The sequence below is a fragment of the Diceros bicornis genome, chromosome 4 (assembly GCF_020826845.1).
Source record: "Diceros bicornis minor isolate mBicDic1 chromosome 4, mDicBic1.mat.cur, whole genome shotgun sequence".
In the NCBI taxonomy this organism is placed as follows: domain Eukaryota; kingdom Metazoa; phylum Chordata; class Mammalia; order Perissodactyla; family Rhinocerotidae; genus Diceros; species Diceros bicornis.
In genome coordinates, this window is record NC_080743.1 from 44,342,819 (window position 1) to 44,362,214 (window position 19,396).

At 43.7% G+C, this 19,396-nt stretch overlaps 1 protein-coding gene and 1 pseudogene across 2 annotated transcripts; one reads left to right on the forward strand and one right to left on the reverse strand.

The window, feature by feature from the left end:
• Positions 1-3,525: 3,525 nt before the first annotated feature.
• Positions 3,526-7,774, forward strand: LOC131401085 (NEDD8-conjugating enzyme UBE2F-like; annotated as a pseudogene).
• A 2,594-nt stretch (positions 7,775-10,368) lies between these two features.
• Positions 10,369-19,325, reverse strand: WDR77 (WD repeat domain 77). Of its 2 annotated transcripts, XM_058538780.1 has the most exons (10): positions 19,103-19,324; positions 18,676-18,861; positions 17,513-17,654; positions 17,169-17,218; positions 14,391-14,461; positions 14,203-14,257; positions 13,679-13,750; positions 12,734-12,842; positions 12,137-12,205; positions 10,369-11,493 (listed from the first exon to the last, which is right to left on the reverse strand). In XM_058538780.1, exons 1-10 carry the CDS (start codon positions 19,215-19,217, stop codon positions 11,334-11,336), a joined length of 1,029 nt encoding a protein of 342 aa, XP_058394763.1. In that variant the 5' UTR covers positions 19,218-19,324; the 3' UTR covers positions 10,369-11,333. The 2 variants fall into 2 exon arrangements, with proteins under 2 accessions (XP_058394763.1, XP_058394764.1); XM_058538781.1 differs by lacking the exon at positions 12,137-12,205 and having other exon boundaries at positions 19,103-19,325.
• Between the last annotated feature and the right edge of the window lie 71 nt (positions 19,326-19,396).

Sequence of the window (19,396 nt, forward strand, 5' to 3'; positions counted from 1 at the left end):
CGAGGCTAGAGCTCAAGCCCCTTTATATGAGCCTCCCCAGGGATAGCCCTGGGACAGCCGGGCCACACACACACAAAAGCAGGGACAGTGATGAATGAGTTGCTGCCCCAGAGTCACAGTGACCCCTGCACCTGCTGTCCTCCCTCTGCAGCACAGCTACGGCTCTCAGGGCAGACAGAACAACAGAACTGTCTGACACTGGCGTGGACTGAGCGTCCGCCATGGCCAAGGCGAGGGCAGGGCAGTGCTTAGCCCCTCTTCCTGATTCTCAGCCCCACATGGACTGCGTGTGGGGAAGAAACACAGAATGGCAGCAGTAATTCTATTGTTATAAGATTACTGGTTCGGGAAGCAGGGTAATACAAAGTTTAAAAGCATCAGCTTTGGACTCAGGCAGGCCAACCTTTGAATCTCAGTGTCACCAGTTAGAAGTTTTATAATCTTAGGCAAGTTACTTAGCTCTTTGAGCTTCAGTTTCTACACTTGTAAAATGGAGATAAGAGTTCATACGTACCTCACAGGGTTTTACAGGAATTAAAGAGATAATGTGTGAAAAGTTGTTAGTCCAGTGCTTTGCATATAATAAAGGCTCAGGGGATGGTAGATTTTATTAGGGATTCCAAAAGAGTTGCCTAGCAGAGGAAGGTTCTCAAACTCAAATGCTGACACTCACCAGGCAGGTAATGTAAATAGGTGAAATGGATGCAGTAAAATAGCTCACTTTCCACTTTGTTAGAATAACAACAGTTCAAGCCCAATGACGCACATCAACTAACATGAAGCCTCTGGGTCAGGAGACAGCAGAGACTGGTATGAACAGAGACAGCACTCTGAGTAGCCACTCCTGGTTGCCACGCAGTGAGATAGACTTAATGTTTGATTTCTCAACAGAAGACAAAAATCTGAATTTTTATATGAGGCAACAATGTTTGAATCAGTATATGAGCCAATGGTGAGACTGTGTCATGAAGCTAATGAATACAACTCTGGACACCTTAGAGCCAAATTTTTGAAAATACAGCAACAACGATGTGAAAGATAAACAAAATAGGTCTGTAGCCAGATGCTTTTATGATCCGTCAATTTTCCTTCTCTGCTACAGAAGATCTCAGACCATGAGTAAGTCCCATATTTCAGAGTCTGAATTTCAATCATGGAGGACTAGAAATCAGATGTTCTCAGTGTATCCAATATGCCCATCCTCTGAGAGACTGACACTGCTCACCTAGTCCACATGTCACCAAGGTACTAACCAGATGTCAATATAATAAATGACACAGGGAAATAACAGTGACTACTGGTTGAATTCACTTCACTTCCAGTTTAAAGAAACCAGGAAAGTCTATTTTTTTAATCAGCAAGTTGCTTGGCTATCATGGAATAAAAATGATAAATGGTATAGAATGTTTAGGGCAAGGATATTTCACTGAAACTCTGGAAATGCCTGATGGAATATCCCACCCAACTGAGAGCATGCCTACATTTGTTCATCCATCTTTGCCTTCCTGTATGTATTCACCAAATATTCATTGAGCATGTGCCAGGCCCTGCTATGCACTCTAGATACAATGGTGATCAAGACACAGTTTCTGCTCTCAAGGAGCTTCTATTCTAGTGAACAGATTGATCATATCCCCAAGAGGTAGTGTATGTGCGTGTCTCTCTCTTGCCTCTCTTGGATGGGTGCAGCGGGGAAAACGAGTTTTGTTGGCAAACAGACTTGAGATCCTATTCCTGCTCTGCACCACCACTGGAGTCCCACGTGCATAGTCAAGGCCACCCTCCATTCCTTGGGGTAATATTAACCTGAATCAGGAGATAATTTAGGCTCCTGAAAGCAGCACTGGATCAGGCTTGGCAACAACTTGCACCATTGGTTAGGTTACCCCTGGTGTGGTTTCTAACTCTAACAACCATGCACTCACTTGTTTCCCAATTCCTAGCCCATGTGCCCTAATTCTTGTTCCTGGGTCTCTGCTTTGATTTCTCTTCCTATTCTGTAAACTGTAGGCACTGCAGTTGGTTCCTAGGGCCTGGGTCCTATCTCAGTTTTGCCAGGCTCCCAGGCCTTACTGGCTGTCCTTTAAGACCTCCTTGATGTGGAATGCCTGCCTCTCTCTACTCCTGAGCCTCCACTCACCCCAGCTCCTGCCCCCCAGATTTCACATCACTGAGATTTCCCACTAGGACTGGGTTCCCATCCACCCAGACTCCTCCCAGGGGCACTAGCTATTAATGCTGTATCCATCACAGAGCCAAATTTGTGTATCGGTCTGAACCTCCCTCATCTGCACCTGGGTCAGTCCTCTGAGCTCCTATTCTGCTGCAGTGGGCAAGGCAAGATCTCAGACCTAACTGTTCCATACTTCAAAAGTGATTGATGATGCTGAGGAGAATGCTAAGATATAACAATGGATGCCCAGGAATGACCTCTGCTTCATTCAGGGTTGACTGTGCCAAAGAGTTGGCCACTCTGACTCTCTGTGTAGAGTAGATGATTAATAGCAAAATGCTGAATGAGGGTCATGTTGAAAATCAGTGTGCCATGTCGCTCTGGTTGCTATCAATCATTCTCCTTGAGTTCTTGCTGCCAAAAAATACAACCATTGCTTTTTATTTTTACACACCCACCTGGATACTTAGAAAATACTCCTCCCTCGTGCTTAGCCTGTTCTCATGAAATGAGAGAAGACATTTACAAATGTCTTTTACTTGGCTTACCGAAGATATTCCTATAGCAGTGCAACCCCTTCCATATTTTACAACACTCAACTAGATGAAGGCAAAGTCACAGACGTGAAGTGCTTTGGTTTTAACAAAGCATTTGACCAAATCTTTTGTAATATTCATGTGGATGATTGGAGAAGTATGACCTGAAAAAATCAGTGGGTTGAATAATGTAAGAAACAAAAGAGTGTTGACTACAGATCAGCGTAAACTTGAAAGAGCATTAACATCTTTAAAATGGAGGGGATAGACTAGAGCAGTGTTTCCCAATATTTGATACAAAAGATGGTTTTTGGTTGTGCATGAGGATTTTTTTAAATTTTAATATTTACGTGTTTATTTTAGTCTGTATTAGAAAATGTGTATTATCCAAAAAAACCATAATTTCATAGGTATTAAGTTAAAAAATTGAGGCAATTCAAAAAATAATATTTTAATAAAGTAGTAAAGATAGTACTATTTTTTCAATCTCTTTAGAGGTCATTTTGAGAACATCACAATCCTGAACACACGTATCCTGTAACTCAGCCATTTCACTTTTGGAAATTTGCCATGCACATATATTTGCCTAAGTACACAAAGAAAGTATGACCATTGCAGTTTTATTTGTAACAGCAAAAAACAAAACAAAAATCGTAACTGATTAAATGAACATCATTCAGAGATAGTTAAATATATTATTGCACATCCATACAATGGCCCCTTTCTTTTCCTTTTAAGCCGGTTGTTCTCAATTAGGCAAAATTTTGTCCCGCATAGGACATGTGGCAATGTCTAGAGACATTTTTGGTTGTCACAATGGAGGAGGGGAAACTACTGGTACCTAGTAGGTAGAAGCCAGGGATGCTGTTAAACATCCTACAATACACAAGACAGCCCCAGAACAAAGAATAAGCCAGTATTCATCATTAACAGTACCAAGCATGAGAAACCCTGGTTTAAGCAGAGTTGCTTTTGTTGTTGCTGTTTTCATTCCATCACAAGGCTGACAACATGTTTCTAGTTATAACACCTTATAACCAGATTTAACTGTTTAATCTATTACAAAGTGAGCTCTTTTAGTGAGGATACATGATTGATTTATCTTTGCAACTGCAGAATCAACAATTAAATGGTCTTTCTTTGGAATAAATATGCTGAGGAAAAGCAGAGCCATAGGGGTGAGCACACCCAGGCTTAGAGACAGGCAACTGGCCTCATGTCCAGTCACAGAAGTGGGGACTGTAGCAGCTATATGTTATATTATTTGTTTTTATTTTCACATTTTCCTCCTGCTACATTATATGAGGGCACTAATGATGGTTAATTATTTAGGTGAAAGTATGAACAAATGGACATGGCCCCATGATGATAAATAGCTGATGGGATTTTGGATATCTCTTGTATTTAGGCCATGAATTTTTACCTGTACTAAGGAAAAGAGAGGACACTAAGGGGCACAAAGGGTGGACTGGAACAGATGTTTTCCAATTGTCCCTCTACCTCCCCATCCTTCTCCACCTTGCTCTCTGCCCCGGAAGTTAATCTGTTTGGACTACCTCCAACAGCTCAGCTGGGTTCAGCCTGACAGAAGAGTAGAGAGAGGGAGGACAGTGAGATCAGAGTGTTTATTCCCCTGATCACTCCCTGTGAGGTCATAGAAGGTGACTATTTCCCTCCGTCAAAGGTCAGTGCTACTCTCAAGGAAGACTGTTCGTCATGACTATCTCTTCCTCTGGTTTCAGGTAACCTCTCCCCGTAACAGCTCCACAGTTGCTAGCCCTGGGTTCCTGCACCAGCGCTGTAGTTCCCCTACACCACTCTCAAACCTTTGTAATTAGTCCTTTTGTAAATAAAACTTCCTCAAATTATCTTAATTTGAGTCTATCATCTGTGTTCCTTAGAACTCTGACTGATAGATCATATAATCTTGGATTATGTTGCTTAATCTTCATGATCCTGTTTTCCTATCTATAATATTAAAATAGTAATAATCACCTTTCAGATTTTTCTGAGGATTAAAAGTAATGCTTTAGTAGAGTGTTTAAAGGGTAATATTAAATATTAAATATTAAAAATATAATACATTATTAACTATTTTCATTTGTTAGGTGCAAGAGAAAACTCAACTAGAAGTGATGTAACCAAAATGAAAACTTATTAACTCACATTAAAAGAAATCCAGAAAAGGATTCTTCCAGCGTTGCTTAATTCAGGTGCTGAACACCATCATCCAAGACCCAAGTTCTTTCTATCTTTTTTCTCTACCCTAAAGAACATGGCCATCGGATATCTGAACAAAATCAAAGTCCTATAGTAAAGATGAAGGAAGGAAGGAGAACAGTTATTAGGCAACCAACTGTACCTGCTCCACTATTATTTAAATATATGGTAATGAGGAGCTTCCTAACCTTCTGGTAGCACATCAGAGTGGATGGGGCCCAGAGAGACTCTAGGGGGGTTGGAGTGAGCAAAGCAGGATCAGAACGAGAAAGAAAAAAACTCTTCACAGAAACCAATGAAGAAGGGGCTGCTATTCCAGATGACAGTGAGGACCTCGCAGAAATAATCCCATAACTTTCACAATGGCTACTACTTCACTCCCAACCTCATAGGCCCTGCAGGATGTTCCCCATTAACCAAGACAGTAACTGTCAGGGTGCTAGGGTTGCAAACAATAGAAACCAACTCTGGCTAACTTAATCAAAACAGAAATTCAGTGGAAAGACTGCCAGGCAACTCAGAAGCAATGGGAATGTTATAGAATCAGTCTTAAAACACAGGCAGGATCCAAGAAAGACTATTTATAAAAGGCACTGCCAGAGGCCTGCCATGAGATGTATGGCTAAGAAGTTCCACTGCTGGGACTGGGGCTGCTGCCACTGGGCTACTATCACTTATCATAGCCAGCTACTCATTCTTTGAATCTTTGCACCACTGCCTCCAGATTTATGTCCCAGATGGGAGGGTCCCAATGGCCAAGCCCAGTTCAGCTGCCTATACCCTAGTGGCCTAGGGACAAAGAAAGAAAACCACACCCCTTTAAGCTTCCATAGTCTCCCCTCCAAACCACAGCAATGTAACCTATTTCAAAAACCCATCTAACACATTACTTCCCTGTTTGAGATCCTTACCGTGGCTCACAGCACCCACCACCCATCTGCCATTGCCTCATCTTGTTTTACTCCTTCACCCCCTTTACCTCTAGTTGAAGTGACCTCCTTTTCTAGGATGCTCGAAGCTCCTTCCACAGCAGGACTTTCACACTGTCACTTCTATCTGGAATTCTTCCCCAGCACCAACTATCAACTAACCCATATTCAACCTTTAGGACTCAATCTAAACGTTACTTCATCGGGGAAGATTTGCCACTTCTTCACGACTGGTCATTATCCCTCTGTTTTCTAGCAATCTTTATATCTTTTGGTTAGCACTTAAACACCAATTCCATCCTGTCTCTCTAGACTAAACTGATGAAGGCAGAAATAACCATGTTTGTCTTGCTCACTCCCCAACACCACAATGCCTGAAAGCTTCTGATACGCCACATCTGCTCAGTGGTGAATGACTGATGATTTCTCTGCCTGGTTGCTGACCCATCTAGAGTTCTCAACAGGTAATGGAAGCCAGTGCTTCTCAAACTTTAACATGCACAAGTCACCAGGGAAGCTTGTGAAAATATAAATTCTGATTTAGTAGGTATGAACGTTCTGCATTACTAACAAGTTCCAGATGATGCCAATGCTTCTGGTCTACAGACTACACTTCGAGGAATAAGTCAACACCTTATAAAATCAAATGATAAATCAGACACATAGGACAAATATTGTATGATTCCATTCATATCAGGTACCTAGAATAGTCAAATTCATAGAGATAGAAAGTAGAATGGTGGTTGTGAGGGTCCGGGGGGGAAGAGAGGAGTTATTGTTTAATGGGTACAAAGTTTCGGTTTGGGATGATGGATAGTGGTGATGGTTGCACAACAATGTGAATGTATTTAATGCCACTGAATTTGACACTTAAAAATGGTTAAAATGGGTGGCTGGCCCCATGGCTTAGCCGTTAAGTGCGCGCGCTCCGCTACTGGCAGCTCTGGTTCTTATCCCAGGTGCACACCAACGCACTGCTTGTCTGGCCATGCTGAGGTGGCCTCCCACATACAGCAACTAGAAGGATGTGCAACTGTGACATACAACTATCTACTGGGGCCTTGGGGAGAAAAAGGGAAAAAAAGGAGGAGAGTTGGCAATGGATGTTAGCTCAGGGCTGGTCTTCCTCAGCAAAAAGAGGAGGCTTGGCATGGATGTTAGCTCAGGGTTGATCTTCCTCACACACACAAAAAAAAATGGTTAAAATGGTAAATTTTATATTATATGTTACCATAATTTAAAAAACCACACACTTAAAAAATATGAGTTGGTCTTTCCATGAGGAGTCTGCCACCACGGGCCCAGGAACAGTATTGGGCACAGAGCCTCTGTCACCTGTCTCCAGGTGTCTAGGTTAAAGGTAGCATCAATGCTAACTCTGCCACCAAACTGAAGTTAGATAATGGTCATAAAGGGCCCCATACCTCAGCCAGTTTCTAACTCTGCTCAGAGGGTTTCTGTGAGAGCCAAGTTGCTTGTTAAAGAGATGGTAGAACTTGAAGCTAGTTGGACTTGTACATGTAAAGTGCTTTTTCTGATCCAAACAAGCTTCATGACTTTCAGCTTGAGATCCCAGATAAGGGTTACTACCAGAGTAGAAAGTTTCAGTTTGAAACTGAAGTTCCTAATGTTTATAATATGGTGCCTCCTGAAGTGAAATGCTTGACCAGAAACTGACACCAAACATCCTGGCGGCAGGTGAAATACATCTACACTCACTGAAGAAACTTTCAACCGAGCTCCGGCTGGGCTCCCACCAGGAAGTTAAAGGATAGTGTTTGGGGATTAAACTCTTTATTTACCATTCTTTTGAATTTTTATGACCTTTTACATATTGAAGCTACAGAACATCATTTACCAGACAAGGAGAGTTTCCAGAATAAGTTCAGGATTACATTAAACCTTATGCCAGATGATAAAAGGAGATTGTAGGATTATGGATTGTGTGTTGTGTCTATAACTTAAAACAAGAGTGAACCCCTCTTCTCCTAATCTTTGCACTTCCCTCAGTCTCTCTGGATTGTACTAGTCCTGTGACCATGTAATGAAGATGAAAATCTCCATAATTGCCCATTTTTGATGGAGAACTCAACAAGAAAATGTGTTTGGTGTCCAAAAGTGGTCTGCTTATTTACTTTTCCAAAACTGTGCTATAAAGGCTGCTGCTGTTCTTAAGAAATTTTAATTAACTCAAAATTGAGACTAGAGCTTGCTTACCCTTTTTCCAAACAAAATCAGTTTCCTGCACAAGTAATTCTAACGTGTGTCCAGTGTGACCCACAGATTGGCAGTAAGAAACACTACAAATGGTGATTGGATACGAATGCTCTCAGCTTCTTCCATGTAGGTGGGCGCTCCATAAATGCCCTAAAGCTTCCCCAGAACACATAAAAATATTTAGTGTGTCTTACTGAAAGAAACGCTTATTGAGTATATTTTGGAATAAATCTTTTTTTTTATTCTTTTAGTTTGTAGATACAAAGTTAAGTCAAGCAACTACTGAAATACAAAGTATATGAAAGGCACATTAACTCATGCTGTCCAAATACAAGAATCTTTTTAAAAACCAAAGCCCTAAAAAAAATAATAAAATAAAAACCAGAGCACTTTACTTTTAGGTCTAGACATGGCAAGAAAGTTTTGGGGCCCTCCAAAGCTGAATGATTAAAAAATAAAGTACGACCTCCCCTCCACCCCTCCCCGGGCACCTCTCCAATTTCCTGCCCTTTCTAACATGCTGCTCAGAACACGGCTGGAAACCCAGAGCAGTCAGAGCTTGAGTGATTTTGCTGCTGTAATGTGATCATGAATCCACAGGTAATGCCTGTACAGCTGTTTATTAAAGAACCAGCCTCCTACTGTCCTATGGGATAGGAGAGATACTTGGGAATCAGCCCAATGTCTGGTGCTACCTGAAACTATACTTGAGCCCTCTTCGGTGTTTGTTGCAGTTCCAAGCACTACCCAAGGGGTGAGCCTCCTATACGCTGGTGGACCGGAGATCAGCAGTAGAACACATTGGGCCAGGTTAGTGGACTTCAGAGTAAAAATGAAGATAGGGAAACCGATTTACCCCAGTGTTTAGGCATTTGAACCAGTGAAATTAAATACAAGATAAATACTTGTATGGTTTCAAACAAAAATAAAATGAGCCCATTGTTGTCATCAGCAAGTCCATGGTCACTCTACTGAAACTATTTTCAAGAACCTAGTGAATAACCCTACGTGATACTACATTTCTGATTATTTTGAGGTCGCTTTCTATTTTGAACTATCTTTTTGCTCACTGTAACATACACATTCAACCAAAATTGTGATGATCATTCCTACTGTGATTTTGATTAGGTTTGCAAATATCTTGGTAGCAATCATTAATAGATGTGACTTACTCTAACCAGCACAGATCTATTTGAATCCAAACTAACACTTTTTACATTAATATGTGGTTCTTCAAAAACTATTTTTTCCTTCTTTGACGTCATTTTAACCACTTCGACACAAACATACATTTTCTTGGATTCTGACCTCTTCCACTGAGTTTTCTCTCCACCATTCTTCAGTCCATGACGAATTCAGCTGTGCAAATTTAAGTCCTACCCACCTTACGCCCTTCCTTACCTTCTCTAGGTGATCACAAATTTTAACCTTTTACCTCTGGGAAGAACTTCAGTGGCTCTACCCACCCACCCAATTACCTCCCAAGAAGTTATAGTAAAAACAGTGAAGGCTTTTTTTTTTTTTTACTCCTACGTTTTGTTTTGTTTTTATTTATTTATTTTTGTGAGGAAGATCAACCCGGAGCTAACATCCATGCCAATCTCCCACTTTTTGCTGAGGAAGACCGGCCCTGAGCTAACATCTATTGCCAATCCTCCTTTTTTACTTTAACTTTTTCTCCCCAAAGCCCTAGTAGATAGCTGTATGTCACAGTTGCACATCCTTCTAGTTGCTGTATATGGGACTCCGCCGCAGCATGGCCGGACAAGTGGTGCGTCGGTTTGCGCCCGGATCCGAACCCAGGCCACCAGTAGTGCCACGCGCGCACTTAACCGCTAAGCCACCAGGCTGGCCCCCAACAGTGAAGGCTTTATTGCTACCTCACCCCCAAACCCAGTAGGTCATATGATTACAAATTCCCATGTTTATACTTGAGAGTAACTGCAAGAACAGAGCTCATGCTTGGCAAGGGTGAAGACTGGAAGCTTTACTTACAAATATTTTGTCCATATTCCCTCAAAATGCCCAGTTTCATAACGTGACTGTAGCTCAACTAATCTTGCAAAGCTTGTACATAATTGATTGTATTTAGTTCCAGTACAATCAGTAATTGATGTATGACTTCTAACCAGCAGTAGCCAGTCCACCAACCCGAATAACCAAATGTTTACCTTAAGTTCCAACTAGCTACTTTGGGGAGCTGGGGAAGCACCAAAAAAATAATGGGCTATAAAATTGATACCCAGATAACTCACACAGGGGAAAGATGTCTAACTGCATATAACACACACACTTCAAAATACAGGCCAACAAAGCCTAAACTTTTTATTTCACCAACCAGTATTTGATTCTCTCTCCGATGCTGCATTTTAAAATCTTCAGAGTCCACAAAAAGAGTATTCAGATTTCCTATATCCAGAGAAAGGGGCCCAGAGGCAGGAGAGGTCAGGCCTCAGGCTGTTTTTGGATGGGAAAAGTGGCAGACATTTCTCTGTTAGGTCTCTGTCAGTTTTCTAACTTAACTGAAATGCCTTTAAGCTCTCCATCATCCCCAAACTTTTTTCTACGGTATCTGTGACAGAAAAACATTCATCTCACATACACAACTCCATGGGCAGGAGGGAGGGAACGGGCATTACACAGGCACTAGCCAAACTTTTTATTCAGCCAGAAAGTGGATTCCTGATTCAGGTCAAAGGCAAGGAGATGTGCAAAACTGTAGTAAGAGCATCCTGGCTCTTCCTCAAGGTGAGCTGGGCTGGATTTTTATAAATGGAAGCATCGCCCACGATAAAAGTGAATTAAGCTCTATAAAAAAGTAACATTGCCCCTATCTCTATGAGTAGTATATGAGCAGCTTCCAAGAATCCAGGGATACCCACAACCCATACTTCATCCAGACATGGCCAATTCCTCAAGCACAGATACATGGGAAGCATAAAACCCTTTTCTGAACTTTTTTTTGGGGGGAAGGGACTTAGGAAAGATGTGGGATGGATTTTTTATTCCCCCCGCCACTAAAAACTACATATGTATACACATACTCAGACACACATACATATCCATTTTCAAGAAAGTTTTTCTTCCCTATGACTACAGAACCCCAGAATCCAGCCTCCCTCAGACAATGCCTATTAACTGCACAGATCTGGTCTACCAACACACTGTATAAGGCTCCTGTGTGTCTCACAAACTGAGAGAGCAGGGGCACAGGAGGCGGACACTCATGGGAGATATGTTTTTTGTCTTAAATCCAATCTACTCGGCAACACTCTTAGGTCCAGGGGCTGGGAGAGGTTCTGTGGGGACGATATGGTGGATGACCTGATGGTCCCAGCCCACTGTGGTAAGGAGGGAGTGATTGAGTGGGGACCAAGTAGCATCTCTCACAAAATCTCTGTGGGCTCGGCTTCTAAACCTAGAAGAGAAAAAAGAAAAAAATTGGGGCATGGTAAGAGACAAGAGGAGAAAGTAGACTTTGAGAAGCAAGACAATCCAACACATCCAGGGCACACTTTTGGATGTGTTACACACACTTCACCATACGTATGGCCTTGTCACCAGGACAGCAATGTAGCTATCCACAGAAGACTTTATCAATCACCCAATTCAGTGTCCTATCTTCATAGAAGAAATGGTGGCTAGAGCAAGGGTAGTGATATGGGCCAGGATCAGGCAGCAAATCACGGCAGAGAGGGAAGTACGATTCAGATCTTCTTTCTGGTGCCTTTCACACTATAGCAGGTTGCATTTCATCTGTGTGGTTCTTTATGTGAAGAGGGTAGAGTGTCCCCTTCCGGGAGACAGTCAGAATACCAGACTTAGAAATTCCACCCACTACCACATTCCTCCTCTATCAGAGACAGAGCTGATTGTGTGTCAGCCCCAAGCACAGGTAGACAATCAACAGTCTGCCTGCTTCCATCACCCAGTCCCCTTATACACAGACGAAGAATTCTCCCTCCAAAAGAGACAATATACTTTTCCGAAGAGAAAAACCACCCAGCCACCCGCAGCTCCCCTCCCTGATTTCTGATCACAGGATTCCACTTCACACTTACACCTCGGAAAGGCCTGAGTCCAGCACAGCAAGTGAGCAGTCTTCACTGACAGAGGCCAGGAAGGGAGCACTAAGAGAGGAAGGAGAGCATTGTGAAAGGTAAAGCCCATCGGTCCCAAGACAGAACCCTGAATAGACCAGCTCCCAACCCCACTCAGTGACCCAGAAAAGGTGGCCTGATCCCCACTTTGGGGACTCAAGTCCACATCACAAGTGCCAAGGAAAGATGAGGGAAATGGAGCAAAGCCAGGATTGACAATCATCCTGGTAACTAAGCATCCCATCTGGTCCCTCTCTGTAGCCTCAGCAACAACCCAGAAACACAAGCTTTTCCAACCACACAGTCCTAGAAGCCCACAATATTAATCATGCTGGGTGTTGAACAGGAATGAGATTACATTTTAGCCATTTTCAGACAGAGACCATACAACCCAAAAAAGGACTATGGTCTTAAGAGATCTCTGACATTCTGGAAGCTCAGCTCTTGCAGTGTCTGCTTTAAGGAAATACCTAATCAGCTAATACTGTGCCAACATAAGCATCCCCTCTCACTGTTCCCATTCATACCCACCAGGCCCTTGATGACAAAGTACAGTACCTGTGTGGGGAGAACACCAGCCCAGTGACACACTGCGAGTGCACAGCTGAGCTGAGGGGACAGTTTGCATTCTTGGTATCCACAAGGGAGACGGTCCCATTCTCATCACCTAGAGAAAAGAGGGAACATGTCATCACAGTGGTTAAGAGCATCAGTGTTGGGGGCCAGCCGGTGGCGCAAGCGGTTAAGTGTCCGCGCTCCACTGCAGTGGCCCGGGATTCGCCGGTTCAGATTCCAGGCGTGCACTGACGCACTGCTTGGCAAGCCATGCTGTGGCGGCGTCCCATATAAAGTGGAAGAAGATGGGCATGGATGTTAGCCCAGGGCGAGTCTTCCTCAGCAAAAAGAGGAGGATTGGCAGATGTTAGCACAGGGCTGATCTCCTCACAAAAAACAAACAAACAAAAAAAAGAGCATCGGTGTTAGAGTCAACCAGATCTGGATTTGAAGGCTAGTTCCTCAATCTTGGACAAGTTAACCACTCTGAGCATCAGTTTCCTCTTTTGTAAGGAAGGAATAATAAGTCATTGAGTGGCTGTGAAAATTAAATTAATGGATGAGGTAGTTATTATTTTAACCACAAACAATGTCACCATATGCACAGCCTAATCACCATGATAGCACTACAACTATCCACAGTAGAAAAGAATTCTGTACATAGCAATCCACTTGCTTTGTGGCCCACTGACTTCTAGCCACGGCCGGAACATAGGCCAGAGAGAACAATCAGGAATCAGATCTACCGGAGGAAAAAAATCATCATGTTCTTCAAAGCTAAATTAATATTTTTGGATCATTTCACACCCCCCACCCCTCCATTAGCATAATTCATCTAGTGCCCAAGTGTGCTGATGAGACGGAGCAGCTAGAGCCTTGTACATTATGGAGTTAGCTCTCTCTCTCATCCTCCCCCTTCCCAGTCAACAGTGGGTCACGCTGCCTTACCCAAGACAAAGACTTCACTCTGCTGAGGATGCCAAGCCAGTGAGGTAGGAAGGTGGCTAGAGGCACTGCAGCCTGCAAAGGAGAGAAGAAGGGTCTGGAACAAGACTTGGAGCCTAGAAGACGCTTCTCAAATGAAATCACTCTAAATCCCAGAAGCACCTTTATCCGGTTCCCCAAACCCTGCTAAGGCAGTCGTGTCTTCATCCTTGACCCTCATAACCTAATTTATCCATCAGCCTCCTGCCCTTTTTGAACATGAGTCACAGGTAAGTTTCAAGCATAAAACATGACAGTAAAAACTCTGGCCCATTTGTCCACCCATCCAGGAAACGCAAAGTCAACTACCCACCCAGGAACCAGCCTTTTCTCTTGGTACTCGCTGCACAAAACAGGGTCAGCAGAGCCTCAGCGGGAAAGTAAGTGATCATGTCACTTATGTCACAGTGACTGAGCATCTGGCCACTTTGCCTTTAACTCTGGCCAAGGAAAGTCTCTACCCTCCCACCACTGGCTCTCAGACTCACCCATCTGTGATGCTGGCTTCGGACAGCGGGTATCCCAGAGTAAAATTCTATTGTCCTAGACGAAGGAAGAGAAAAGGGGCTTCACAATCCAAAGAAGCAGCTGCTGGCCAGGAGGTCTCCACACTAGACTCTGGCCCAGAGGGTTGAGTGTGGTAAGGGAGTGGGCATGGGAGAAGAGGCCATCTCACCTCACTGCAAGAGAGAAACACCGAGTCCTTGTGGGGAGAGGCAGCAACACAGGTGACCTGCCCAGAGTGAGCTGCAAAGGAGAGAGAAAGAGAAATATGACAAAGCAGAAGCTGTAGGCAGTACCATCAAGTAGCCCAGACACTGTCAAGGGGTAGCAGGAAGGGTGTGAGAAACAGGCCTAGTCTCATGATGCAATTCAACAAATTTCGTGAGAGATTTTGGACCACAAAACCTAAGAGGAAAGTTTGATGGAGCTGTAAACCCTAAAAAGGCCTGGGAAAGGATGAAATAGTAAAGACAACGAAAGAGAAATTAGCAGCAGAGTAAGGATAGTGAAGGAATGTACAGCTAAGACTCCTAGAAGAGCAGTTTTCATACTGTGGTACACATACCTCCAGGAAATATACAGAAACTTCCAAGGGCGTTCTGGACACTGAGAGTTTTAAGGGAATAAACGTCTCCAGTGTTCTCTTTCCTAAAGTTGAACTGGGAAGCTGCCTACAGTCTGCCAGCACTCCTTTCCTACCTCTACTTCCACAATCACCCTTCTCCCACTTTTCAGAAGGAACACCCATCCCACATCTTACCAGGGTACAATGCTCAGGAGCATAAAAACCTAAGGTATACAACAAAAGGGGCTTTGCCCGAAGAGCCAAAGAGCATCTGAGTAAACTTCAGTGAAGGAGGCGGGCCTTGTTTCATACATGCCACAGACACAGTGTGGTTCTGTGACTCATCTCTGTTTCTGTCTAATAATGAGAATTTTGAAAAATATGATAGATAGTCGCTATAAGGACACATTAATAAGTTTACCTGAACTTAAAAAAATAAAGTCAGACTTTTTCTGACTGAAAGTTAAGTCTAACTTGGCCAATTGGCTTAACAATGCGGATCAGTTTTTGCCAGTTAGGTTATCTGGTAGAAATTTTGCATAAACTAAATGGGCTTAATCTGCAAATCCAAAATTTTGACAAATATGAGCTTGAAACAATATACAATAAATGATATGGTCCAAAATTACATTCTTTGCATTTTAGCAAACTTAAAATATTTTAGATATTTAACCTTAAAATATTTTAGATATTTAAAAATGTGTAAGGGGCTGGCCCCGTGGCGTAGCGGTTAAGCACACGCGCTCCACTGCTGGCGGCCCAGGTTTGGAACCCCAGGCGCGCACCAATACACCACTTGTCAGGCCATGCTGTGGCAGCATCCCATATAAAGTGCAGGAAGATGGGCACAGATGGTAGCCCAGGGCCAGTCCTTCTCAGCAAAAAGAGGAGGACTAGCATGCATGTTAGCTCAGGGCTGATCTTCTTCACAAAAAAAAAAAAAAAAGTGTGAAAGGGTGCAGTTTTTCAAAATTCTTTTAGGAGGTCTACATGCAAAAAATTTTGAAGATCACCGGTATATCTTAATTATAGCCTGTCAAATCCACCTTCTCTAAGTCATTTAACCAGACTTTCTGAGGTAGTCTGAATATGGCTCTACCCTGAGACAGAGAATAGGATGAAGCCACCTTCCATACTTCTTTCCTAGCCCTAGAGTCTATGGAAAGCCAACACGATGAAAACGAATTCACTGCTCACTTAAAGAAAGCAAAGCTCTGGACAAGCATCATGGGGAAATACAGAAAATGAAGAATAAGTGGTTCCTCTCCCCTCAAAGGATATGGAATACAATGAGGCGGGGAGGGGGGGGGCCTGGATAAGACATAAACGCAAAGGACTAATGAAAAAGGCTGAATGGGAGAAGTGCTGAAAAAGAGTTAGCATTGACCAGGAAAATACATCATATGTCTAAGAACCAAAAGGCAAGTATAGCAGGCTTCGGGCATTGGCATTTTAACATTACTGTTTGACTATTTCCAGTGACCCAGAAGGTCCAGGATACATATGAGTTTGTAATTCGCTTTGGCACATATCTGAACCATGCACTTTGAAGTTAGAATTGGCAGAGAAAGGCACTTAGCCATTGAGTCAACCAGGTGATCACCCAGCATCTCCACCTCTTAGCCACACACATTAATGCTCTAGACATTATCTTCACGAAGATATGGTATCTTTATGAAAAACGGCTCCCAAAATAAAGTCAACTGCTAGTGCCGTTAATGAAAGTGAGCAGAAAAAGGAACATTAATAGAAAGTGATGGTTCTCACCAGAAAAACAGAAATTTTGTGGAGGTGCATATTCACAAGTTCAAGATTCACAAGTCTCAGGGTTTATACTTGGAGAACGCGAAGGATCTCCCGTGATTGGGTTTAGCTAGTGCAGTGTGCTTGAAGGGGGAGTGACAGTAAAGAGACTTGAATGTCATAACAAGAAAATGGGATTTTAATCTGCAAGCCAAAAGAAACCAATGAAAGACCAAAGATTAGAGGTGGAGAGATGAGATGAGTGCCACTGTCTGTGTGCAGTAAAGCCTGAAAGTAAATGGGAGCATGAGAAATGGAAACAAAGGTCACGGAACAAATGGAAAAAAACTCAAAAGAACTTGGTGACCAACTGATAGTGGGGAAGCAGGAGCGGAAGAGGACTGAGAGTTTTAGCCTGCGGTGGCCAAGGAGGTGGTTTCAGGCCATCAATAGAAAAAGGGAAATTAAGAAACGGCAAGGGATAGACATTGGGGCCTGACTATAGTTTTGGAAGAAAACTATCAGGCAGGACAGCAAGGAACTGCTGCCTCTAACATCCAAGCAAAGTTCAAGGAGCTCAAAGCGGAGAATAAAAACAAAACAGCTAAGGCCAGGACTGAAAAGGAAGGACCGTGCACTCACCCCGGTATGAGTTCAGTACCATCTGCTGAGCAAGGTCCCAAACCTTGATGCTAAGAAGGAAAAGGAAACAGATCCTTAATCTTGACCTACATTTTATCTACGTAAAAACATGTGTTCCAACAAGAACTTCCTTTCACCAACACATCCTGTGTCTTTGCCTGTTGGGCTTCTGTTACGGTCTATTTACAATGGATTGCAAAATCTCTAAGGAAACCTTATAGACACATTAAAATTAGTCAATGGATTCTTATAATGAGCCCCAAACGTTACTTAAAGAAGCTAACAGAATAGTAAAGACAACCAAAGGAGGCCTAGAGACAGGAGTGATGAGAACAGGGACCCACCAGAAGTCTTTGCTACCACTGACAGCTTGTGTGCCAGAGCTCAGGACACTGACTGTAGACACAATGTCATCATGCTCATACTTGCAGAACTTGCTGACAATGAGTGTCTCGTTCTCATCCAGCTCCCACAATTCAACAGCACCTGATGGGGGTGGGGTGGAGGGTGAGAGAAACAAGCTTGGATTATACCAAGACAGTAATTCACTTCTATGATTCAAGTAGTACATTGTCATTAAACTAAAGAAGTTAAGTTATTGCTATAAAAGCAAAGTCCATACCCTTACAGGGTTTAGCTAACTTCCAAGCCATTTGGATTTATGCCAGCATTAGTTTTCCTAATAACTGTCCAGACACTTAGGTGGGAAAGCTTCTAAAAAAAGACAGGTAAAGATGGAACAGCTGGTAAAATCCATTAATCCGCTTCAGTGAGAAAACATTGGAAAATAAGCTCCCAGGAGAAAGGGATGAAGTCTCCACAATTGTCTGTGTAGCACACAGTCCAGTATGGTTAAATCTTCCCAATTATTTGGACACTAATAAATATTTGTTGAACAATTTGAATACACGTCTTACAGGGTCTTAAAAATATATACTGAATAATTGAGTGTCTTGCACAGTCACTGGCTATGTACAGAAAACTCCCCAAAAGTTGTCTTGAATATGTAGTGTTCAAGCTCAATCCCCAGAGAGACTCAATCTTTAATGTCTCACTTTTATCTTTCCACAACATGCCTGCCAACACCCAAATTCTAATTTTTTTTTAATGCCAAAGCCTCCATTGCTGAGCCTGGCATTCAAAATAAAGAAAGCAGAATGAAGACATTTAAGAAGAAGAAAATGGGAAGAAATGGAAAGAGACAGGTAGCACAGATTGGCTGCAGCGTCATCTTTAAGATGAAGATTATCCTTGGTCTGCGTTGGGGGATAAAGAAAAATGGTTCCAATCTACTTCTTAATTTTGTTATGGGTTTTGCTAGAAATTACCAGCAGGCAATTTAGAATGTTGGAAAAGGTATTTTCCACCTACACAGGAGTTCTCGTTCGGGGCAAACACCCTCAAGCTCCCCCAACCACTAAGCATGAGACATTTAAAGATTGAGCCCAGCCCGACCTGTACCCCTAGCCTCTATTCCACCTGTGCGGTTGGAGAGAAAGTGACTCACCTGAATCAGAAGCCACTAGGATACCTCTGTCCCCCACCCAAGTGAGGTCTGCCACTCCGGCCTCCGTCTGGACTCCGGCGGAGCAGAAGCCTTCGTTGGGGGCGGCACAAGGGTCCTTGAAAAGCCAGAGGGAGCCAGCCCAGCAGCGGCCACTCAGGCTAGAGGCCCCGAGCAGGAGCGCCCCATCTACGGGAAGTACAAGCTGTCAGCGCGTGAGGGGTGGAAGGGCTCATCTCCATGGTGACCGCACCGAGAAGCACGCGGGCCGGGTCAGGATCGGAGCTCAGGAAAGCAGGGCAGAGTTGGGGACTGAGCTCAGCGAGGTAGGGGTCAGGATGGCAAGCGGGGCGGGGTTGGGCTAGAAGTCCCGGGGAGGGGCGCTCTGGGCCGGCGTGAGGGGGCTCCCAGGCCCGGGATCTCAGCTCACCCGACCGGTACCGCGCAGCCTCCAACTGCCGCTCCATACATGCGGGCGCATTAGGGGGAAGGTTCCACTCGCGGGCCGCGGGGGGGACAAGGGGAGACGAGGTTTCCTCCCGCATGTCCACGGCTCCAACTCCAGCCTAGACCCAAACTGGACACCTGCCGGAGACTCAGATCCGGTAGCAATCCCCACGTGGTACCCCTCCGGGCCTCCGCCTCTCTCGACAGGCTAGCCTCTCGACATCTCGCGAGAATTCTATTCTGCTTTCCAGCTGCCGCCCTCCGGCAACAGGTTCTC

Coding starts and splice junctions, on each gene's coding strand:
- WDR77 (XM_058538780.1), bottom strand. CDS start 19,217: ATGCGGGAGGAAACCTCGTCTCCCCTTGTCCCCCCCGCGGCCCGCGAG. Junction 18,862..19,102: donor GGCTGCGCGGTACCGGTCGG/GTGAGCTGAGAT, acceptor TACTTCCCGTAG/ATGGGGCGCTCCTGCTCGGG. Junction 14,258..14,390: donor TGTTTCTCTCTTGCAGTGAG/GTGAGATGGCCT, acceptor TCCTTCGTCTAG/GACAATAGAATTTTACTCTG.